The 25,764-nt window shown below is 42.2% G+C and overlaps 1 protein-coding gene across 2 annotated transcripts; it reads right to left on the bottom strand.

The window, feature by feature from the left end:
* Window positions 1–71: 71 nt before the first annotated feature.
* On the bottom strand, window positions 72–25,471 carry sacs (sacsin molecular chaperone). 2 transcript variants are annotated; one of them, XM_080507638.1, is made up of 11 exons: window positions 25,368–25,471; window positions 25,052–25,157; window positions 22,897–23,047; window positions 20,176–20,266; window positions 20,005–20,090; window positions 19,269–19,380; window positions 18,866–19,012; window positions 16,695–18,180; window positions 14,963–15,054; window positions 13,770–13,796; window positions 72–13,135 (listed from the first exon to the last, which is right to left on the bottom strand). In XM_080507638.1, the coding sequence occupies exons 2-11, from the start codon at window positions 25,072–25,074 to the stop codon at window positions 1,590–1,592; spliced, it is 13,761 nt and encodes a 4,586-aa protein (XP_080363764.1). In that variant the 5' UTR covers window positions 25,075–25,157; window positions 25,368–25,471; the 3' UTR covers window positions 72–1,589. The 2 variants fall into 2 exon arrangements, with proteins under 2 accessions (XP_080363764.1, XP_080363763.1); XM_080507637.1 differs by having other exon boundaries at window positions 25,052–25,160; window positions 25,368–25,469.
* Between the last annotated feature and the right edge of the window lie 293 nt (window positions 25,472–25,764).

The raw sequence follows: 25,764 nt of genomic DNA, 5'->3' as shown, positions 1-25,764 counted from the left end.
TTTTCATTGATCATATATTTAGGCTCCTGTTTCTTGTTTTGTCCTGGGGGTTGAGTTTGGGATTGAAGTGGTGCAGTTTGAGAGTCCCAGTTCGACTCTCTTACACCATCTCGTGGAAATTTTGAGAAGTACCACTCACAACCAGCAGTGACTAACATGAAAGCATCTTTTGTGTGGATTTATCAAGATGTATTTTATGTGGCTTTGCAAAGACGTAATCCATCTACAGGTGCAAAATCATTCTAATAATGATAATATAATAGTCATTTTTTCAATAGGTTTGGAAGGACAAATGGACACACTTCATCTGAGAGGAATTTATTTGGCCTGCTATGGCACAGTGTACATCAACATGTATGTTATAATCATTTTCAAGGTTTGTTGGAGACGCCCTCGACCGAGTCACCTCAAGCTTGAGGTGTAATAGGACCACAGATACTAAGAAAAACAATTGAAATTATGCTCCAATGTGAGTTTTACAACATCTGGTAATTTGTTATACATGACTTCAATTCAAGGGATGAAATAAAGCTGTAAAAAAATCATCAGCGTCAGATGATTTATTCAATCCAAAAGTTTGAATCACTCAAAACATGTATGAACATGATGCTATGCTAACGGGAATTAACATGTAATCTTTGTCTCTGATTACGGCATAGTTATGGCTCTTTACTTCACCACAATGTCTAACTCTCTTTGGTAAAACAAAACCTTCAAGATGACTTAAGCGACAGTAGCGACTACCCTTGGCATCTCTCCAGTGATAACAGCAATCCTGCTCTCCAGCTGTGAGAACATGTGGTTCACATAAACACATGATGTACGATGCAAAGAAACCCCCGAGTACCAAACAAACATGTTGACCAAAAAAAAAAAAATTTAAAGTAAGAAAAATGTTTCTTCTTCAGAATTGAGATTCCCAAGCTGCTGAGGAGACGGAAACACTATAAAAATGCCAGTATATAGAGTTTTTAAAAAGTGCTTTGTCCATAAACAATTGACTGGCTTCATATGACAGAGATGTTCGGCATTTACAGAAATCATATGAAAAGAGCCATAACCATACAAAAAAAATTGTACAAACATGATTGTATCTTCTCTGCTGAGCAAACAGGAAATATTGCATGATAGGAACAGCAATATTTGACAGAACTAATCTATTATACTACAAGCTCATCCTTCATGTACACTCAACAGGTTTTCATTAGCAAGAAAATATAGTTAGTATTTGTTTTTTTTTCTATAAAAGATAAAGTAAAAAAAATCAGCATCTTTTTCTAACTCAAATACTGTCAATGTGGGGACTTCAGTAAACAAAACATTGCTGAAGCATCAGTATGTACAGCATATGTGTTTTCACATCTTACAGTTAACGTATAGGAGAGCCTAATAGGTTATGAGAGCCGTACTTGTATTTACCATACTTGCATAGGCCACAGTCACGGCATCAATGTAGAAACTGCATATGTACTTTAAGCTGCCAGCTCGACATTTCAGTTTTTTTCAAAGTGGTACATATGATCCGTATTGCACACAGCCAGGGAGGTGCTCAACTTCACAGAGGCTCTATGCATACTCATGGAACAGAATCAGATTTTTTGCTGCACAAAGGTTTCAAGCTTTATGATAATCCGTGCGGTACACTCCATCACCCGCATCGCCACCTCGGATGTGAACCTGTCATTGGGGATCTGTGGAAATGGCAGCAGGTCTGGGTAGCGGGTCCTCAAACTGTCCACTCCATATCCCTCCAGGATCTGAACGTCATTGGAAAGGCCGGTCAGCTGAGGGTTGTACTCCTCCACTTTTTGAGCAAGGGCAGTTGGTTTTACATCTTTGTCCGACTTTCCTCTCACTGCATAGTCAGCAGCTATCAGTGCAAGCTTTGTGGCCAGGTAGCATTTGAAGCAGACCCACTCGTTGGCATTTTTATGCAGATCATTGCGAGCAGCAGAATAGTTTGCTCGGGCTTGTCTCAACCACCTGCGGGCTTCCACAGGGTTTCCAACAGTCTTGAAGGTTGGGGGCACAAAGAAACGATGGGAGTGTGATGAACCTGCATAGCTTGTATGTTCCCTGAAATGTTGCCTTTCCGATTTGTGACTTGTTGCTTCTTGGTTCCATGACGAATAAAACCTTTGATATGAGAACTTCTCTGACTGGAAGCGGCTTGACGATGTGGAGTAAGGTCTCCTGGAAGCTCTGTCTGTGTTCAGCTGATCAGCCAGAGACTGCTTCTCCATCCTGTTGATCTCGTTCTGTAAATGCTTGAAGACTTCTGTTGCGATGTCAAGATTTTCTGCATTTTTGTCTGGATGCCACTTAAGATACAATCGGCGGATTATCTTTTTCCTCTCCATCTCTGACAGCTTCCAAGCTTGCTCAATGACTAAGGTCACTTCTTTCAGAATCTCAGGCAAAGCATTAAGCTTGATTTTCTTGGGAGACTGTTTTTGGGGTGGAGGTCTGAGGTTTTCTTTGCCAGCAAAAACAGGAGGAGTCATTCGTAGACCAGTGGTACGACAGTCTGGGCTTGTGGGGGTGGACGGGGCACTCGTGTCCCGCACATGGGTGCTTTCATCCTGTCTTGAGAATTTGTACAAATCAAGGGAGCTGACTATCTTGTACTCACTGTAACCAATGTCAATCTGGAAGCATTTTCCAAGGAAGCTCGTGTTTTCCTCTTCTCTTTCCACTTCCTGAACAATGATGGCATAGGTGTAGGTGGGCTGATAGGATCCATATATATCTCCTCCCTCAGAGTCAACGAGATAACCTACATATTCCCCTGGATAGAACACGTTCAGTGGGTCCATTAGGAGTGTGTGGTGTATTTCAGCTGGTATTGGGGTTCCTGGCAGGGGAAGCTCAAGTTGTGAAGGCTCCGTTGAGTCATACTTGACACCAAGGTTGTCCAGCTTCTCTGTGATTCTGTAGATGTCATTGCAGCCCAACATGGCAATCAGATAAGATGTGTCAGAAATCAAGTTGTCTGTGGCTGACTTCAATGTCATAGCAAGTGCCAAAAGAAAGTTAATGTCTTTGCTGTCTGAATGCTGGATGTAGAGGTGGATCACAGATGTCCCATACCGCTTGAGGAAGGCCAGCGTTTCGCTGCGACTGTGTGGGATCGGACTACATCCTTTCACTCTTAAAGTTGTCTGAAGTTTTTCAAAACAGGAAACTTTTAGTCCTTCGCAAAGTGCTTTGCACAGACGTATGGCTTTTTCTTCATTCACAAGGTACGCGTTGTCGTTTTCATGCTTCATTATTCTGATTAACCCTGTGATGAACTGCTCTGATGACAGCAACAGCTGAAGGCGGCCCTGAAGTGAACAAAGACCTCCAAACTGACACATCTTTGGGGAATCTTCATCAAGCTGCTCTTCAAGAATGCTACTCAGCAGTCTCGGCCTCAGTTTTTGAGGAAGTAGCATGATAAGCTTTGTGTGGAAAGAGTGATCTTTGCCTAGGTAACACTGACTCATGTCCACAAGCATTTGAACCCCAACATTACCCTGAATCCTGCTCTTGTAATGTGGTGCGTCATCAAACACTAAAGTACTAGATTTTGCTAATCTGCCATCATGGCTTGGCAGATAAAATATCAAATCTCTGAGACTCTCAAGGTCTTTGCGGATTTCGACAGGATCATTGTGAAGAGATTTGAACAAGCCTGAAACAACCCTTTTCACAGTTCTCATTTCATTTGGGTCAAGCTGCTTACCCTCTGAACTTCTGTAAATTCGCCAAAGCACCTCAACATACTGTTTGGTTGACACAACGTCTTCCGTGCCCAAAAGCTTGAAAAGTTGATGAAAGGTCCCAAGTTCTAGAGGTAATTTGTACAAGTAGGGTTTGAAGTCAGATTCATTGTCCAAATTAATAACCACTTCTTCAGGTTTTAGCAATTTCCAGCCATCTTCAACCATGACAAAAGCGACTCCACGAAGCTGATGACAGAAATCTCTCTTATCAGCATTGAGGAACTCGTACGTCGATCTTAAAACTTTGTTTCTGGTTTTCACCATTTCACCATCTGGACCAGATATGTTGCAGATGTTTTTGCAGTTGCTTATGACTTTATCTAGTGGCGGGTCCAAGTTAACACCCAACATGCTTAGCACTTGGTCCAGTTGTTCCTGCCCAGTAAGGGTGTTCTCCTCCTGGTCCTTAATACTTGATGGTGTGGCTTTCTCAGGCAGAATTGGACAAGACGTCCAAAGCAAGTGAATAATATCGGTTTGCTTGAATTTGGGATTCACTTGAGACCCACTGAAACGTATCAAAGGTAGTGTGCCACTCATCTCTTGGTACTGAGAGTGAAGCTTGACCAGTTCTTTGGGGGCTCTCTCTGGACACAGGAAAGGTATCATTGAGAGTTCTTTGAGAAATGTCCCCTGGAACAAATCTGTCCTCTCTTTGAAAATGTGGTTCAGAAGAACATCAACCGTGGTTTGCACTTTTTCTTTGGTCCAGCTCTCGGTTTGAGCTTTGATGCTGACCTCTTTAGCAAACTGAAGAATTTGCTGCTGTGACACTTCATGCTTGAGACCAATATTTCTGAGGAAGGATATCCATGATGACAACGATAGTGTCCCATTCTTGGGTTTTGACACTTGCTCTACTTTCTTAAAAAAGTCATTTGGTATGAATGACTTTGCAGGCAGCATAACTTCAAACACCTTCACTGTTTCATCATAGAAAAACTTGGTTGGCCTGAGTCTGCTTGAATAGTCATATATGAATGACAAGCCTTCCAATTTCTCATAGAGCTGATCCTTCTTTTTAGATGATTCTTCCATTGACAAAAGAATTTCCTTCAAATTGACAATGTGTTCCACCTTGGCATCATGGGAAAGACTGTCAAACTTCGGCAGCAGATGCTGAAGGTAAATTTCCAAGTCGTCAATTGGCACACAGCCAAGAAATGTGTACAGCTCCTTCAACTGTGGGTTATCGGCCAGAAAGGCAAAGGAGGTTGTGTGAGCCCATTTTTCTATGTCTGCAGTTGGAACATTTTTAGCAAGAACATAGTTTGTCGCATAGTTAGCAATGCTGACGTACCTCCCACTAACTGATCTGAAGCATGGGAGAAGTTTCAGGCTCTGTGCATCTTGTTGTGTGAGGTTTGGGAGGTTGCAGCTGAAATACAAGAGGAGAGCCTCAATGTCCTTCTCTGTCAAGTTTGCAGATTTGAATGCCGACGTCTGTATCATGTACTCTACAGCTTTCAGAACACTTGATGGATTTTCAATATTTGCTGTGTGTTGTCTGAGAAAAAGCATGACTGGATTCTCTTTGACACAGATTTTGTTTACAGCAAGCTGAATACACCCTGCTTTCATCAGTGTATGAAAGACTTTGTCATTTTGTCCTTGCGGAAATATGGCAATGTTCATCAAACTCAAAGGTAAAAGCACATCGTGCTCAGGTAGAACTAGTCTTTCTCTTGCCAAAAATTTTGTGCCAGGTAATAAAGCCCAGTCTTTGAGAATGTCGATCACTGTGTCAAAGCTGGGTTTATTGTCTCCCTGGTCCTCTTTAACAGCAATATTCTCACTGATAAAGGTCCAGACATTTTTCAACCACGAGTCACTTGCAAAGGTGTCCCTCCATTTCACAGGTGCCTTCGTTCGATACTCTCTTGGAAGAGCGGAGCCTAGTAACTCTCCAAAGCTGCTGATGTCGAACATTTTTGCAGTTCCTGCATTCAACAGAAAGGTGCTGTACCTGTTGTATAGTGTATTCATAAACATCTCTTTTCTTGATGATATCAGTTCATGATGTGTTGTCAGGAACTTTGGTCTTTTGGAATCAAAAACCTGAAGCATGTTGTCCATCGTTATCAACAGAGGCAAACCTTCAATGTGGATTTCATCCATGTCAATATCTTTGAAACAGTAGTCAACAAGAAGCTTTACATTATGAACAAGCTTATAGTTTGACTGTTGGAGACGGCAGGGAAGTTTTCCAACATGGCAAGTTGTGTCTGGTGATGAAAACGTAAGGAGAAAGTTACGGACATCACTTGGTGTGACATAACTGACGGGAATACCTGCATCTTCCAAGCACAAGTAGAGACTTGATGTTTCATCACAGCTGTGAATGAGGTTGAAACCAATATCAAGAAGCAGGGTTTTTAACCGATAAATATTTTCAGCCACAGACTTCCTTGAGGTCATGTTGTACTCGGTGTTTTTCAAATGTTGAAGCTCATCTTGTAGCAAATTATCAAAAAAAGCTCTGCCCTTGTTTGTAGTGGATGTATTGACCCATGAAATGTAAATAACAGAATGCACATCAGTGTTGTCAACTTGTGCTGCTCTGACAACTGGAAGCAGACGCTTCTGTTCTGTATGGATACTGATGTATATGGCCTTGACCAAGCAGTACCAATCAGGTTGTATGTCAAGTCTGTTGAATGGGAAAAAAAACAGGTACTTCTTCAATGTATCCTTCACGGCATGAAGTGGTGTTCCTTGTAGCACAGTCAACGTTGGATCCGGACCTGGGAAGTATCGACGTTTAAGCTGAATTAGCAGTTCCACGCAGGCAGGGCTTATAAGCGATGTCATCAAGTTATTATTCCAGTCACTCCTCACACCCACACCATTGTCATCTCTCCACAAGTTTCTCCTTGCAGAGTCCAGGGCAAAATGCCCATTGACATGAAAAGGTAAGCCAGTTTCCAGTGAAAGGGGCAAAAAACAGAAGGCTCTGTGGGGTTTTTTGTAGTTGTGGCTTACACATGCAGCTACCCCTCCACGTGGAAATAGAGTTATGTCCTCATTTTTATGAGCTGAGATCACACTTTTGGAGACATTCTCAATGTTTGGAAAGCCAGATCTGTTGCAGATCATCCATGTAGTTAAATTTCCATCTGTGTCCTCAATGTCCAATGTGTAGGTTATCTGTTGGACAGGGATAGCAGGGAGCGGTTTCTTTTTGGTGACGCTATCAATGACAGAGGCATGAAACTGTTTCCGTTTTAGTCGATCACCATCTGTTATTTTTGCTGTCACAGAATACAACACTTTTAGTTCCCCAGATGCATGATCAATCTCACAAATTGATATTTTCTCCATGTGGTTAAGAAACATCAGAAGCTCTGCTCCATCAGTTTTCAACTTATCCAGAAGATTTTGCACCATTCTGTCAGACGCAGAGACGGAACTGATTTCTGATGTCCTCGCCATCCCTGTTGAGCGGATCGGGAATCTGAACATTGTACTGCGTTCCAACTTGAAATGAGTTCCAAGGTAAAGATTTAGAACATCTGAAAACTGAGATCTAAAGTCAGAGTCCAAGTCTCGAAACATCCTTCCAGGACTAACAGATGTCGCCCCAGGAGCATACTGTGCGTGCGGATCAAAGATACACAGAATGTCATTGTTTGAGATGAAGGATGGGCAGTCGGTTATGTGATAGACTGAGTTGAATCCTATGCCATACTGGCCAGTTTTGCCTGGATTTGCCTCTTTTGTTCCTCTTCCGAGATTCTGTATGCCTCGAATATCATCTTCTGTGAAAGGTTGATTGTTGTAAACACAGAGGGCGGGGCCTTGCATTGGAATCCATTTGTCATCAAATATTCTGTCAGTGGGATGAGTCCTTGAATCAAAAACAAAATAAATTTCTGTTGCTTTGGCATCATCTGCATTTTGAAGCAACTCTTTGAGCATCTCTTTTTCTGATGGATAGGCATTGAGAATGCTTTTGATTCGGCTGGTCAATTTTTCTTTCTGACCAAACTCACTGCCAAGTGGCGTAAAGCATACATTTGAGGCATATCTCTCCAGTGCTTTGTGACGTTTTGGAACAGCCCCCAGTTTCACAGCTACCTCTCTTGGAATATCCCCATGACAGTATTTTACAGTTGAATCTCTGACTTTGATCCAGGGGCAGTCATTATAGCACAGTGATTTTGATGGCTTCAGTGTTAGATTGGAGTCAGGTAACAATATCCCACCATAGTTTGCTTGACAATATTCTTGATTCTTGTCACGTATCAAGCTCCATATTCCTTCACTGATAATTCTGCGACACAACTGGAAGTTTTCCTCAGTAAGGCCTTTTCGCCCACACTCCTCTTTCACAGTTTCCAGAACTGCTGAAAAATCGTCGACTGTGAAACTGGATTGTACCCCAACATTTTCAAAGAGCTCCCGGCAGCTGTTTCTGTATTTATTTGGAAGTTGATAAAGATGTGGAGCTGCATCAAAATTCAGATAGAATCCAACTTTGGAAGGACTGACATATGTGTTTTCCACCAGGATAGAGTTGAAAGATTTCAGCTCCTCAGCAATTTCCTCTTTTGCATTTTCATCCTGTAGCATTTCCTCATGAAGATACTTGTAACATGCATTTGTAATGTTTTCCTGATAGAGAGTGACTCCATCAAATGACTCGGACAGCTTTTTAAGCTGACTGATGACTAGCCCAACTGAGGGCTTCCGTATCAGACCAAGACAGTCTTTCACAGCCAGTGATATTGCACCACAACCTTTGAATGATGGGGAATTCTCATTAAGGATTGGCTTCATGAGACACACCGTGTCCTGGTGCTCAGTTGTGAAGAGTTCTCTAGCAGAGAACAATGTGGTTGGGGAAAAGTTGTTCCCATGCCATGGTAGAGAGAAACCTGCAGGCCTGGTCAGGAATGGAAGGAACTTGATGTGCTGAAGTTTTTCCAAATGCTCAGTTGTGCCGGAGTCTCTCATTTTTAGTTTCTCATCAATGAGACTGAGTAACAAACTGCTTCGAAAGCAGGCAGCTGTATGGTCATTCTCATTGAGGTCAATCACAGAATGTGCACGCTCAATCAGGTCCTCCCATGAGAGATCGTCTTTGACCATACCTAACTGCACTAGTTTCACTAAACACACTGGGTTTAGATAGTCTTTAGAAGTCCCTTCTGGAAATCTTCCATCATCACATTGGTACAGTTTGGCAACTCTTCCTTCTGGGTGAATGAGTTTTGAAGGCAACACAAGTTCCTTTTTGGGACCAGAGCATGGAATACATGGAGTAGCCATGAGGATTGATGCAAAATCTTCCAGTTTCTCGTTCAAAACATAATGCATCAGTGGATCTCTAAGCTCTTTGTCAATTTCCTGGATGTGAGGGAAAAAAACATCTGAAAAGAACTGCTTCTCGGTCAGAGTGTTTTCCATCAACTTCCCTTTGCAGCCTGCATCATCAAAACCCTCCTTCACCCAGTCAGGCAGTTCAACGGCACAGAGGTTTTGCGAGCCACTCCTCTTGAGGTACTTCAAGAATATCTTGAAAGCAGCCGGGCCAATGTCTGGCCTGCAGAGCAATGCATCGTCAAGGAATCTGACATATTTGATCGACACCCAGGTTTTTCCATCTGAAAAAACCTTTGCATGCTCGCCATCACCTCCTTTGGCTATTTCTTGGTAGACACCCTGACTGATCAGGGTGAAGTCGTCATGTACCTGACTTGGATCTGGCCATGCTGCGTAGTAGTTGTATTCAAGCAGTTCTCCACTTTCAGTCAATGACCGTAGCATTGTGAGTGCTGCTAAATACGCCTGAACAATGACATGCCTCATGAACACAGAGTTCCACTGTCCTTTGGTGTCAGTCTTCCAAATTTCCTTTCGGTTGGAAGTCACTGCAAAGCAGCCATTGATATGGACAGGCAGGCCTGTTTTGATTCTCAGAGGTAAATAGCAAAAAACCTCTCCAATCGGTGTAGCATTTGTCTTCACTGTCCATTTCCGGTTCTCTTCTTCTGAGAGATGAACAGCTACTCCTCCACAAGGCACTAATCCAAGTCTTTTTCCACTGTCACTGAGGGAAAACTTTAGTGCCTCGGTTGCATCCATGCACGAACAGATGAGCCAGTTGGTGACCTCAACTGCTTTCTGGGGCATCTCATCAGTTAGTCTTCTCGTAGGACCACCTTTCGCAGCCATCTCAAAATACTGGTTAGGATCTTCTTCTGAACCCCGAAACAGTGGGGAATGAAGATCAACAATGCGTTTGAACACGTTATGAAACTCCTCCACCACAACACGTATGATGCAGCCAGACTTGGGAACATCGGCAGGTACCTTATTGGTGCTGCCTACTTTCTTCATAACCTTTGCTGCAGACTTGAGGATACTGAGTGGTCCATATGATGCTTTGGATGACCACACGCTTTTGCTGATCACAACAACATCTTGTGCTCCTGCTGGATTTGGTTCCTCATACTTGAGGTATTTTAAGACCATCGTTCCAACATGCTGTGTGAAGAGAATGAACCGATGGCCACATATGCTGAACTCATCAACAAGAGAATAGATATCTGTTGTGTTGTAGTAAAGACTACTGATTTCACTGACTGATGCCTCCTGCTCTGTTCTGAATGGGAGTCTGAACAGGGTACCACTGTATTTGTAAGGGGAGTCCTGAGCCAACGGAAGCTGGCAGTTGAAGACATTGATGAATGGTTTGAACTGATTGGGAAATTTCCTCAACCTCTTCTGTTGTTTGCTCCAGTTGATTTTGATCCCTGGATTAGATTTGTCTCGGATGTGCTTGCTGATGTGATTGATGTTTGGATCAAACATGATCATGAACTCTCTGCTCATTATGATGGGAATATCAGTAATGTGATAAACAGAGTTGAAACCCAAGCCAAACTTTCCAACTTTGTCTGCTTCGCATCTCTTCACTGATCCACCCAACCGTGTAATGTTCAGAAAGTCTGTGTCTGAGAATACAGCATTGTTGAAAGACCACAAGGAGGGTCCATGGCAAGCAATCATGCCAGGATCAAGGAGATTCTCCCGAATGTCGGTATTTTTTCTCAAGTCAATGAGAAAACTGCACTCTGTTGCACTTGCATCATCAGCATTTTGGAGGAGCTCTTTAAAAATGTCTGCTACAGATGGATATTCCTCCAAGATATTCTTGATTCTCACTGTTAGAGGCTCTTGTTGGCCTGACTGTTCAAAACCAAGATTTTCAGGGTTTATCAACCTTGTGCTCAAACATGGTACCTTCAGCCACTCTGCAGTTTTCATTGGGATGTCATCATGAACCAAGATGATTGGCTCAGAAGCGTCTTCAAGCAAGTCATTCAAATCATCAACCTTTATGTCACAGTAGGTGCATTCGTGAATCGGCTTCATTGCTAATTTGTTTTGGTCCTTATAACAAAAGATGGGCACGTGCATGTTTGTCTCTATTTGTATCTGATTATTGTACAGCCATCTCAAGATATTGATCAAAAGCAGAATATCTCTTTTGCTTTCCTCCTTGGTCATTTCTCCTACACATCTTTGCTGGATGGTGGAAATGACATGAAATACATGACTTGAGACAACCTCTTCAACTGAACCACAAAACTTGAAGAGCTTGTGAAACTTTCTGATGGTCTTTGGCAGTGAGTAAAGGTAAGGCTGCAAGTCCAGATCAATTAGGGGTTTCAGCACTGTCTGGCCTGGGGACGAGAATGTCTTTCCAGTCCACACCCAATCAAAAGGCAGCGATTTCATTGCTTCTCTTGCATCCTCAAGGTGAGCCTGCATGAAACCATAAATCTCAAACAAAATCTGCTGGAAATGATACCAATCTTCTGTGGTGAAAGCTTGAGATTTATGCCAGTCATTCACTGCTTTTAAATGCTGTAAAACTTGATCTACCTGTGGCTCGATAGTGAGTTTCAGTGCTTTCTTCATACCTGCAGAGGTGTGTTCAACCACTGCAACTGAAGATCCGACAAGCACTGCATGGGACATTTCACACATCTCTGACAAGGAGCAGATATTGAGAATATCTCCAACCCAAGCGAGGGACTTGGGGTAAGTCGGGGGTCTTTCTTTACAGACAGGCACCCATTTCAGTTTCAGCAACAATGTCTGAGCTTCAGCTGATTTTACCAGCTTAGTTTGTTTGTTTAGGATTTGCAGGAGTGTTTTTGCTTTTTTGATAATGAGTTCCCAGTCAGGTTCCTCGTGGCTTTGTAACTCCTGTATTTTCTTTGCAACTTGAAGTACATCTTTTTCAGTTAGCTGTACCTCATTTCTTAGTCCCAGCTGTCTGAGGGAATGGAGAATGTCTGGAGATGATGTGAAAGTACCTGTGGGAAACCTGACTTTCTCTTCCATGTAGAACAGATGTTGTAAAATCTCAAGGTCTGGATCAAAAACCTCTGAGGCTTTGACTAACTTCCCACAAGGCAGTTGAATGAATTTAAGAGCAGAAAGCCATCCAATCACTGTTGAGTTTTCATTCTTTAGAAAGGCCAGATGTTTAAGTGCCCAAAGCACAATTTGAGTCATCTCATCCTTTGTGTAGAAACCATTCTCAATATCCTGAACAATCATCCTCAAACATTGTGTAGTTTTTATTTGTTCAACTTTTAGCATCTTGAAGAGACGAATCGATTCCTCATCAGAGCATGCAGCAAGATTTTCAGATAATTTGACTTCTGGTGGGTACTTGGCCCTGTGATGTAAAGCTCTGGCTCCTCTCAGTGACGTAAATGCTGCTTTACCATCAGAGCACGTTCCCACTTTCTCAAAAATAGAAAGTTCAAGTAGGATGTGTTTTTCTCTCTCTGTAATATCTGACAGTCCTGCAAGAAAGTTTCTGAGTGCAATCTTCTCTTTGAATGAGAAAGAAGCAACTTGGCTCGACAATCGCTGTGTTGACAATCTATCCATAATCTGCAGAAGAATACCTGGCGAGGATGGGTGAATGTAATTCTTAAGCAGAGGGTGCTGCAAACATGAATCCAACTTTTTTATCACCACCCCTCCGAGCTTTTCCGTGATGTCAAAGACTTTCTCAGAAAGTGGTGCTTCTTTTTCATCCACAAAAATGATGGGGGATGGAGTTCGGAGACGCAGAAGTTGAACTACATCCACATTTTCTTCAAGTGGCACAAGTGGGATCAAAGGCATGTCTTCAAATGTATTCAAATCATCAGCGAAATGTATGTAGAGATGCTTCCAAACCATCTTTAGCCAGGAAACAGTAGGATGCTTCAGCTCTTGGTTGCCAGGTTCCCACTGGACACTAAAATCTCTGGCAGGCCAGGCTGTTGAGAGGATCTCCTTGATGAGTCGCGCTGACCGTTCAGAGTTCATTACTTGTAGCTGAGTACAGGGTCTTCCTGTCATGAGAGAAGGGCATTTCAATTAGCCATGGTTATTTTTTACACACGAGGAAATATTTCAAATCAGGCTGACAATAGGTGGGTTAGGTTACTGCGTAATATAGGAAAAAGAATTCAATAATAACTTGATCCTTTAAATGTAATGTATGCATGTTTTGTTGTTGTTGTTGTTTTATATATATATCTGAAAGGTAGTTTTCGTAGCTTCTGACCAAATATATATTTAGTATAACACACTTTCTTGGGACAGATGTCAGGTAATTTGTCAAATTTCTTTCTGCCCAATATCAAACACAAGGCAATACAGGAGTTATTTTGCAGAAGTATACCATGCAAACATCTTGCCATACATGCACACAACATTTGCAAGACTATAGTGAAGCACTGCACAGATAAGCAACAAAATGTTTGATGAAAAACCAATGGTGTCCTGTGAAAATAACTGTGAATGGTGTCAATTCATGTCTGCCTTGATCTACAAGTATGATTTGCTTGTTATTGCCTCTCATACCAGTGAGAATTCTTTGTAAAGAGTTACCAGGGTGAGTATTCAGAGACACACATTAGTTGGGGTTAATAATAATAACAATGATAAGTCTGTTTAAATTGTGCCACACACTGTAGTACCTACCTGAGCACCCCCAAAGAAATTGTTGCACTGTAATTAAAAGTGCAGATTTAAGAAATGTAAGATTAAGTTTACTGCTTTCTTTTGTGCTTTAGATCAAATACATTTATAAATTTGAGCTCCTATGTACATAAACAGAGGAAGTTACAGAGGAAGTTCTGACATTATGGCCATTAAAATAAAATCATCACTGACACCTTTCAGCATAAATGAGAAGCCTGATGAGAGTCAATGATGATGTTGACAATTCCTGTTGCAGAAAAAGAGGGAGTGAAACACGTGTAGAGGGGGAAGCCAGGCCATGTTGTGGGACCTGAGTAGGAATCTTAAATCCTCAGCACAGGTGGGCTCTTCAAATGTGGGATTGGCAATGAATTAGAATTTACCCTCTGTCTTCCCCTTTTCTGTCACTCACTCCTGAACCATCTCTCAGTACCGTACCACGCTGAATGTCTTGTGCTGGACTACTTAAGATTAGCACGACCACGTGCTTCAACAGCATGCCTAAAGTCAGATAACCTACAAAGCAGTGACGTGCGGTGAGGTTCATGGCTGGTGAGGCACTGACTCCTCTGGAGTTCAATTTACAATCGTAAGAACTGAAAAGACCATCTTATTTCACTATTCATCCAACAACATGCAATTGGCAATGCGTCATATCCCATCAGCATTCCTCTTTCAATTACACCAACACAAACAAACACAGGAACATATTTGTCGTACAAAGAAAGTGTCTTTTATAGAGATGGATAGAGGAACCTTCCTGTGTCCAAGCACTGCCTCACCTGCCTCACCTGCCTCCCCTGACCGCACGCCACTGCGACATAATCATCATAGCACAGATCTGCAGTCGTGGACTTTTAGAGTCTTCCAGTGTCGTCACATTTGAGTCACACAAATGGGTCATTATAGGGATCTGCATAGTTCAACAGCAAGACCTTTTTGTCGTTCTTGTCTTTTTGTTTGTTTTTTTCTCTGTCTGCTTATTCAATATGCGTTCAGTCTCACATGACAACAATCTCGAAACAAATGCAACAATGGCACTCATTGTGACTAATCCCAACCTGACAAGTCTGAAAACGAAGATTCACATTGTGTTAAGATTACAATAGTTTTTTTTTATATGAAAGATTCACGCTCACCGTTGGAAAGAAAATTATGAATGCACATAATTTGGATGTTAAAATGACAGTTACCTCGGCTTTTGGCAGCTTTCTTCAAACTGCCCAATACTGCTGGCTTCATACTATCGAGAATGAAACGATGTTCCAGTCCTGGGTAGAGAGATCTGAGGATAAAACCAAATTCAATATTACATATATGTGTGTAGCTTTTAACTTCCAGAGACATCACTAGAACTGCTTTTATAAAGTCTATACCTTGGAGCTATGAATATTACTATTATTCTTTTGTAAAAAAAAGGGAAACATTGTGGTTTATATTAGAGCTATTTTGATTGGCGTTTATTTGATATATATTTACTGTGAATCACAAAGATTGTGTTACAGGGATGGGGGCAGTGTTGCTTTAAGATTAATCTAATCACCGTGCATTTATTGATCTCGAAGTAACTTTAAAAAGTACATTTAAAAAGGGGGAATGGATAGGATGGCATATTTTTTTATTCTTGATTAGATATATATATAACGTATATGTGTGTAGCTTTTAACTTCCTTTTAACTTACGAGTATATATACATGAGGATTTAAGATTCCTACTCAGGTCCCACAACATTACGTATATATACGTATATATATATATATACACACACACACATATGCATTGATTATGATAGCCGGTTTAAAATCACTGTTCTTCTGTATGTGAATACTGCAACAAGCTGTTTATGTTTCCTGAATATAACTTCTGACACTTATTTTTGTCTCTGCAAATAATTTTGTTTCAACATGGCAGACAACCGCAGCCTTTCTTCCTATGGTTTTGCTGGTTGGCACATGACACAATGAATTCAGAAAAGTTAAAATGCATGTATATTCAGTAGGTGTGCCAAATCTGAATCCACCCACTGAGCAAAAAGTTGTCTCAATCACGTCTTTAGGATGTCATTTCCTTGCCTCCAAAAGACGTCTTCAGGGAAGCCATAATGAAAGTTTTTTGTATATCTTCCCTGGACAAAGCATGGATGTCCTGCCTGGACATCATGTGAACATCCAAACAAAACCTTTGGATGATGTGATGCAATGAAAAAAAAAATAAATAGGAATTGTGACCACACTCAAACCTCTTACATGACAGGCAAGACGCCTATCTGCTGGACCAACAGCACACTCTAGAGTATATTGATTCCTACAATAATTTTGAAAGCATGTCACTTATATATGACAAGATTAGAAAAGCATTTTATTAATCAATGTTATCTAGGGCACAGTGTTGGTTTAATCAAAAACTTTGAAAGCTTGTTATATATAAGTGACATGCTTACAAAATTATTGTAGGAATCAACATGCTCTAGAGTGTGCTGTTGGTCCAGTGGATAGTAGTCTTGCCTGAGATGAAAAAGGTTTGGGTTTGATTCCAGATATGGCCATATTGATATGTTATCTTTTTCATTGCGTCCTGTCCTATTTGGACGTTCATATGACGTCCAAACGAAACGTCCATGCAATGTTCAGGAAAGACGTACAAAGAAAACCTTGTGGCTTCTCTGAAGACGTCTTCTGGAGGTATGGAAATGATGTCTTAAAGACGTGATTTGGACCACTGTTGCTCAGTGGGCATCAAAATCACAGCCCATCATGCGACCACTCAGAACTTTTTAACAAATTTGCATTTCTTTTTTTTTCTTTTTTTACACATACTGCTGCTTAGATTAATACATTGAAATCTGTTCCACAAAAATGTGTCATAAAATGTACCATGATCACACTAATTCAGTGTACGACTGGTAAAGCCTTTCATAATCTTTACCTGGGATACTCTTCAGAGGCAATGTAAATGGCATCCTTCTCACTGACAGAGGATGAAAATGTTGTGAAGGTCTCATCCTGCAGTGGCAGGAGCTCAAGTCCTATGAGGTCACTGTAGTTGGTGTCACTGAGCACAAACTCCAAAAGCAGCAGCTTCTCCTGCGAGGGACCTTTGTGTTTGCACTTCCTCATCACCTGCCGCAGCAGAGAAGGAGTCACCTTCTTCACTTCCTTCGACTCTGTCAGGTAGGCAGACAGGACAGAATCCACTGCGGCGGGCACCTTCGCCACTTGTGTTCCTGAGCTTTGGAGGTAGTTGATCACAGTCTCTGAAATACCCTTGTCCGTGTCCAGCTCCGAGAACACAGCCTGGTCCACCTTGATCCAGCTCTCACTGAGGGAATAGATGATTTCCTGTTGCAGCAGGTCTTGAAACAACGGCTGGAGAATGGGTTTCCAGCGAGATTTGACCTGCTGGGGGTCTGGCCAGGCCCTGTACGTCCCTGCCGGAGACAATGGAAAATCTTGGTCCTTTTTTGTCTGTAACCTTTTTATGGCCTCAATTACAAGAGTAAAGTAAGCCCTCGGGATGACAGTGACTATAAGCAGCTCGTTCCACAAGGCAGCTGGATCCCTCCACTGGTCCACTTCTCTCCACTTGATACTCCGGCGGTTGTCCGTGAGGCCGAAGAAGCCACTGACATGAACTGGAAGCCCAGTCTCACTCTCCTCCCCAGGAGGAAGAGGGAGGAAACAAAACGCTCGTCCTGAGAAACCACATGTGGCGCCTTTGTCCTCTTGGTTGAGCCGAGTAAGAGGCAGTGCAATGCCAATGGTAGGCATGAATTTCAAATCGTCTGCCAGAGAGTCCAGTTCAGGGCACAAACCTCTCCCTCCAACTCCATTACATACCAGCCAAGTCATCCTTTGACTTTCTTTCGCTGTTTCGTCCTGAGTCTCTATGTTGACCTGGTAAGTGACACATGTGATGGAGGAGCTGGGGACGCCGTTGCTGTAGCCATCTATAGCCTGACCCAGAGTCTTCAGTGCATTTGGTCTCTCTAGCTTATCGTCGGTATTCTCTGTTGCTGTAACCTGAAACAACATGCGCTCTGTCCCGTCGGACTCACGCACATGCAAGGAGATCTTCTGAACACTTTTGAGGAAGAGGAGCACTGTGTCTGCGTCCGCCTTGAAAGACTCAAAGAGCTCCAGCACTTTCTCTTTGTTGTAAATGTTGCTGCTGAGCTGGGATGGCTTCATGCGCAGAGGGAAGCGGAACAGAGTTCCAGGAAAGCTGCCGTCCTTGATGGTTTTCTCAGAGCTGCCAAAGATCCCAAAGTAGGGAGCAAACTGGTCAGCCAGTTCTGTGATCTCCTTACTGTCCGTCTTTAGGTTCCAGCATTGCCCAGACTCATTCACGCCATACAGCGTCTGATGAGGGTCCAGCATGGCAATCTGATCTCCACTAAATATGCTGGGAACATCTGAAAGGAAAAATTATACTGATTAGAACACAAATAAAAAAGGTTCACACATACCCCTAATGCTAATTGCTATTTGGTGAATCAACAAATGCACACAAATGTCATTATTATCCAGCCTTTTCATAATTTAGATCTCTGGATTCAACCAACCAACACTCAATGAGTGTGCAATGATCCCCCGTAGGCTGAAACTAAACTAAATTACTGTCGGACACAAAATACAAAAAAACAACATTCCCAACTTCTGGAGTTTTTGTTGACTCAAAAAGGCCACATTCAAATATATTTGAAATATATTTCCCCTCTATTCACAACAACAGTTTATAAAGTAAACTATCCAATATTAAAGCACTACTTACTTGTTACTCATGTAAAATTACAGATTTTACTGCCACGAAAAGAAAATATCTCAAATTCTTTTCACTTGACTTTTTTTAATGGTACTGTAACATTATTGTCAAACACACAATAATTAGCTTTATTTGAACACATATGCCTCAAAGTGACCATGACTTAACGACAGGCACTTGAACAACTGAGCAATTCCACTTTGACTAACATCAACTTGCAAAGTTGAACGTCTCCGGCAGTTCCACAGAATAAAGAACGCCGAGATTCAAATATTGATTATTACTCGTGCAAAAAACCATACAAATGCTGTTTGCACAATTCTAACAATTCTCACCTGTGATGTGATACACAGAATTGAAGCCGATACCAAATCGTCCAACTTTCAGGGGGTCATCTCTCTTCCTGCTTCTTGCAATCTCTTGAATCCCATTCCAGTCTTCCGCAGTGAACACGGCATCGTTGTAGACGTACAAAGCTGTTCCTGTGAGTAGTAAAAAAAAACTGTCAAAGAAAGTCACAGATGTACAATTAATCATGTAATAATTTGTATTCTTCCTGTAAATAACAGCCTTTCGCTGCAATCAAGAGAGACAGAGCAGAGGATCAGCCACAGATCAGCTGCCAGACAAAACCCAAGCAGGGCGGATTCTTGCCAACACGAGAGCTTGAACTCGTGGCCTCTGATTAAAGAGCAGCGTCAACTATCAATCTCGTTGTGGTTAACTCTAACCACTAACCTTGATGCTGAGCCATATCAGGCGACCACAAGGACTCCACGCCGTACTCCGTCTCATCATACATAAACTTGACTTCTGTGGCTCCAGCATCCTCTGCATTTTGGATCAGCTCCTTCAAAATAAAGAGGTAGAGGAATGGGATTAATCTATAGGAGACGGGATCTTGCGAGTGGAGTGCATGGTGACATCAGCCGATCCGGTGGATGCTTTTATCCAAAAAAAACCCTTGCACGGAAATGGGGGCATAATTGGACTATATGGACCCATTAGGGATTCAACCATTTAGTCTGCAGAGAGTGCAGCGTCATGGTAATACAGCTGACGGCAGCAAGTTGAAGCCAAAACACAAGTCTGCCCTCTGTTTTTGTGCAGACTTTACAGATTTGCTCTGTCCAAATCTCACAGTACTTTGTCTGTATCGTCTGCACAAAGGCTTCTCTGGAAATATCTCTACCGAGGGTTTCTTATACGTGTGTTCGTACAATATCACCACAGTAAATAACAAATGTACTATGTGTTAAAACAACGTCTATATTTCTCTGTGTTCCACAAAACGGTATCAACAGACAGATAGACCTGCTGAGCTTTTAAATACAAGCAGTGGCATTGTTTGGCTGTATTGAATAAATGAGTGAGCACATGACCACAGGAAAGTACCCGTTAAAAACAAGAGCTTTTTTTTTTTGTATTTTCGGTTCACTGAAACACAGAAGTAAAAATGTAGCACAGTGCTTACTTTCAGAATTTGTCCTCCTTCAGGGTACCTCCTCAGAATATCCTTCAAAAATTCGACTAACGGAGGTGTCGTCTGTCCGAACCTCCCTGTTAAGGACATAAAATAGGGTAAGCTTCACCGTTATATAAACAGGTTTAAATGCAGACATTGTGCGGGCGTGTGTAATCTCACCTCCTCCCTTTAGGCCTCTTCCCTCCAGAGTGACAGACACTTCTGGGCTTCCTGCAGGCACCAGGGTGCCAATCTGCACCCTGTCATCCAGCTGTTGAGGATTGACGCAAATACGAGAGTACATAGTAGCACACAGCCAGGAGGCATTGCATCGACAACAGTCACCAGCGTGTGGTGGATATTACACAAAGAGAACAGCATGTGGAGACGTGCAAAGATCACATAAATCCTAAATCCTTAAAACTTCCAAAATTACTGAAAGAATGCTTCGGCAGACAATGATGCCCTATGAGTCCATAAACATTGAGATATATTTAGACAACTTCTTCTATAGACAGTTTTATGACTCATTACACTCATGAACACTGTATGTCTCACAAGCCAACCAGAAGTCTAGTTTTTATGAGAACCGTTTACTGACTCGTCTTCACATCTCTCACTGCTGCTGCCACGCGTCAGTCAACAGTCTTCATCCCGGTGAATGTTTCAGGATCAGTGCAGCTCGGAGCCTCCCTGTGCTGCTGCCCGGGGCCGTTCAAGGTGACCCTGCAGCCCACTGCGCTCAGCACTTGTGCACATGAACATGCTGGCTGGCAAACTGAGCTTGTGGACAAGAACCCCCCTCCCCCTCCCCCACCCGTCATCACCTTCACTGCGATCGCTGCGATGATCACCGGATGAGTCTGTGACAGCATCAATATTTAATGTGCGTGCAACATACAGTGCTCACGCCTGCTGTATTGTACTCTTTCAAGCTTTCAACACTGTGAGGCATTGAAATAAAAATAGAATATGTTGTAATTAAATCACATATGGAAAATGTATTTATATTAGTCTCTTCAAAATCTTCCTATTATAAATGCTTAAAATAACACTGAATAAGTGGAAAATGTTGATAAAACGATTATCAACTGACCATTCAAATGCAAAACTGGCCAGAATTGATCCCGACATCTGTCCTAAATGCCCAAGATGCAGCCGTGATCCAGCGACATGGGGCCATGTGTTTTGGTCATGCAAGTCTGTGAGCAGTTTTTGGACACATATTTTCCAGGCCATATCTTACATACGTGTCGTCACAAGACATCCTGATCAGGTAATTGGCGTTTGTTTTTTTTTCTTTGGAACAACACCGAGGAGGTGCTTTCTACGATCGCACTGGAGAAGCTAAGATATAACCATAACAAAACACAGATTCATTCAAACCTGGACTCAATATAGAATTTATTTACAACCTATCTCTTACCTGACAATAACACAATAACCTCTGGATTAGGCTGAATAATGGGGTTATGCCTTCCAGGCTGTAATAAACCATTTGTTTTCTTTACTCTGTGTAAAATGATTTAAAACGATTGTAAACTGTAATTGGAATATTTAGCTAAGAATACAAACTATTTATTTATATTTTAGCCATCTGTATCCTATCTAAGTCTACATGTGGTAACGTTGATATACAGTTTATTCGTTTTTTTAGTACTTGGCCACTGGACTGAAAGCTTCTGACTGAAAGTGGCCGCTGATTTACTAGGAAGAAGGTTTTAATAACTGACAGTGAGCAGGGCGAGCTCACCTCTCAGTTTCTCCTAAAAAAGCACAGCACTCCTGCTTGAAGCACTGCCGCACATCTTTATTTATTCTAAACTTTAAATAAACAGAATTGCTTCCACGGGGCACAAGAGGTACCTATTTTTCCGAGGACGCATTTCCTGAGACTGAACTCGTGGGCAGATGTAAATTCAGAACTATGACTTTGAGTTCAGGCTGACCTTGTACCGCAGCTTTGTAGGTGTGGCTTACAGCTAATTCCTGTGAATGAGATTGTGGGGGCTGCAGCGCACTGACCACCAGCTGGTGCTTTCCATCATCTGAGCCCCGACACACAGGGTCAACTGCAGTCATGTTAGGCCAGTGAACTGTCACAAACTACCACTCCACTTATGACTGTAAATAATTGATGAAATGAACAATGCCAATATGACTGTTTCTTTTGAAATATATACATTTTTGAAAAGACAAACATGATTAATTAAATCAGACCGTATGAAAATATATGGATACCAAAGTCAATCATGTGATTTAGCTTTTCTTTTTTTTTTTAACATGATTACACACAGATGCTTTTCCTACAACCGACTTTGTTTTAAAGCACAATGATAGAATGATCATGTTGCCCATGCAGAGCATGAGTCAGATCACTGGACGGCAGCCATCCCAGCTTAAGCTCGATTACACTGCATTACCCAGAGAAACAACGCATCACAGGCTGAATAATACAGCAGCTGACAGACGACCAACTGCAGCAGCAGATGGACGTCATCTTGCCAAGATCAAGCACAAGATCAGAAACGGAAGTCGAAAAAAAATCGAGCTATACCGCAAAGAAAGTCCACAGCATTTCTAACGGTGAAGGCATTGTGAAGAGTTCACTGTGACAGAATCTGTCCTGCAGCAACAATAAGGAGTCATTAAAGCAGCCCGTTCTCTTCTGCTCACAATTAATGTAATGCGGAGTACCTGGCTAAACTAAAGAAAGCTCATCTTACTGTAGGAAAAGAATAAATAATCCCACAATAGCTTGACAAAACAAAAGTAAAGGGATGCACATAACATAAACAACTATAAGCCAATGTATTTGTTTTTGCTTTGTTGTGATAAAGATATGATGTAACAAGAAGTTGATCACATTTATTCGTCATTTACAAACAAAGACTGACTCACCGTTCTGCCATTGTGAGTCAGTCGTTGCTCTTTGACTGGGAGGTTCGTCTCCTCAAAGAGCAACTGTTTGACCTCTTGGACCGACGTGAGGGGAGAGACCTGGTAGGACCTCAGGCCGATGCACTCATGACGAACTGTCACCCGTGGCAACCTATTAGATAACAAAGCATATTGTGTTTTATCAGATGTGCGACTTTCACAATGTAAATTCGTCTGCGAACAAGGCAGCACCTGACATGAACTCAGAAGATCAGCCGTGGAGAAAACGAGGTGTCAGATTGAATCTCAACGGTCGTGGACACGAGGTTAGCTTTCGCTATTGATCAAGGTTCAGGTTTGTAAGAAACATGAGAGCGGACGCCTCGCTATGTCCATCTGTTAATGGTCCATTAGTGTCATTTTGAGTCTGCATAGAGCAATACCTTTTGATCTCCAGTACATTGACCTGAACATTTTGATGTGCTGTGAGTTCAGCGGGGTGACGCGCCACTCATTTTCAAACTGATGTGAGATCAGCTACAAAGAGGATCGACGGTCCCTCTTGAACCATCAAGAGGGGGGAGGGGGGCCCACAGACACAATGATTTTTTTCGAGATCAGTTTCCTAGAGGGGGACACCAAAGACGGTGCTACACCATGCCCTGACAATAAACGAATATAGAGTAACTATATTTCTACTATATAGTAATAGTTTACGACAAGTGTTCCTGCACAGTAGTCCTAAATTGTTGGTGAATTGAACACTAGATCTGTGCTATAGTCAAATGTTTAATACAGTTACATCAATATTGACAATACAAGAATTGCTAATTACATTATATGTGTGGTTGTTTTCTTTGATTATCTCGATTTAATGTTTTGTATTTCTACATTCTATTGACCTATTTTTGTGTATTTACCAGTCACCATCTAATCATGCACAAAGGCTTGAATGTCTGTCATTGCATCAAAACAAGAACAATTAGCTTAGACCAGGGCTGTCGAACATGGCAATGACCTTTAAAGTTGTTCTTTGTTGTGGCACAGACTATCCATGATGAAAACGTTTTCTATTTTCACAAAATCAAACAATTACTATAGAAAATGACTGCACTCTCAAAGCCAATTTGAATGAAACCTTCTCGTGCAAAATACAGTGAAATGTCCATAAAACTTCTCATATAGCTGTTGCATTATGCAGCTTTTTACAAATTCACCCTAATGGGTTAGGGTCATGTGGTCACATGATTTTGGGAGTGATGCATTCATAGCAGCATCACTGATCTCTCAGCCTTGGTCTCAGTGCTGTGTTGTGTCTGCTGCGCTGAAGGAACATGCTTAAAAATCAGTGCTTTCTTTGAAATGTTTATCATTTGCTTGGTGGCTCAGATTGGAGCCTCTTGCAGACTGGTTTTGGCCGACGGGACAGAGTCTTATATTTGAACCCCCCTGGCATAAATCTTCTGTCCTAAATGCCTCTAGTGGATTCAGTTGTGATAATATAAGATAATGAATTGAAGCCTGGTTCCAATTGTACATGTTTTGTTTCCTGTTACTATCACGCAAGAGGTTAACAAAAATGTCATTGACTATTATAGCCTTTAAATTACATTATTAATCTGATTGTAACCAATACTTTAAATGTAGAAAATCATACCCTTAAAACGAACAGAATTGAGGCGACAATATTCAAATTAGTGGCGACTCTCACTTTCCCCGGGTGATTCCTGCTTCTATGCATGAGCATCGCACCAGGCAGCTCCCTCTAGAAGTGTGTGGCTACGTAGGGGGACAACATAGATTTTCACTTATGCAAGGCAAACCCGTAAATTAACCTGTCAACGCGTTAGCAGTCATAAAACAAACTATTCCTGCTTGTTCAGCATCAGGAGCCCTGGACTCAGCAGCAGAGGCCAAACTGGTGCATTGACTGACTGGAGCTGGGTGGGTGTGGCAGTCAGCTCCAGCAGAGGATGGACTGGGAGGATCCTCTATAACAATAATTTCATCTGGATCAAAGAAATCCTAATGTTTACAGTACAAATAAGTGAGATGCAATGGGATATTTCTATTAGTGGTGTGCAGTCTGAATAGCTGAGGTGTCAGAGGGGGTTCATCAGCTGTGTTATATGTGTTATACGCAGGCAAGCTTTCCCAGCACTTAGAATAAACTCACCACGGGTCTGGACAGTGTGCCATGTCGCTGCTGTGTTGTGTCCCAGCTCAGAGACGCTCATTGGACTATCTTGTCCTCTCAGCGCAGGGATACTCCGCCTGGGAATCTGCTGCAACAAGGCGAGAAAACGGAGTGAAACACCTGCTCCCTGACACTTAACGGCGTTAGACACTCATACAAAATTAATTCTAGGCCGACAGAGCCCGATGGGGTGGATGAGGCTCAGTCGGCAGGACCGTGCGGCTCACGGTGAGCCGTACATCCGCCCCGAGCGGAGCCGGTGTTTGGGTTTTAGCCGCTTTGGGTGCTCACTCACTGGTATCTGTCCGCCGCGCTGCTTTCACGGTCCTCCCAGAAAGATCACACATTTCACCACAGCCGCTGTTCCTGGAAGAAACGACAACAACAGCGAGTGACATGGCCGATTTCCCTGCAACAACACAACGACTCCTTCAAAGGCGATGTTCTAATAATAATGAATTACACAGCGGGACGGGAGGAGAGAGGGAGAGGAGCGGAGACGAAAGAGGAGCGAGAGGATTCCCTCCTCCTGACAGCCGCGTCGTCTTAAATCCTCTCAGCGAGAAAAAAACAAAACAAAACGAAACAGCCCCGACTGATATGTCTCGTTTCACAAAGAGTCAAGAAACATGTCCAAATGTAAAATCTGATTTCTTTCTTTCTTTCTTTTTTTTTAATCTTCAATCTCCAGG

This window comes from Blennius ocellaris, assembly GCF_963422515.1.
Source record: "Blennius ocellaris genome assembly, chromosome: 2".
Classification (NCBI taxonomy): domain Eukaryota; kingdom Metazoa; phylum Chordata; class Actinopteri; order Blenniiformes; family Blenniidae; genus Blennius; species Blennius ocellaris.
The sequence above is the reverse complement of the archived record's forward strand: the minus strand, read 5'-3'. Positions and strand labels throughout refer to the sequence as shown.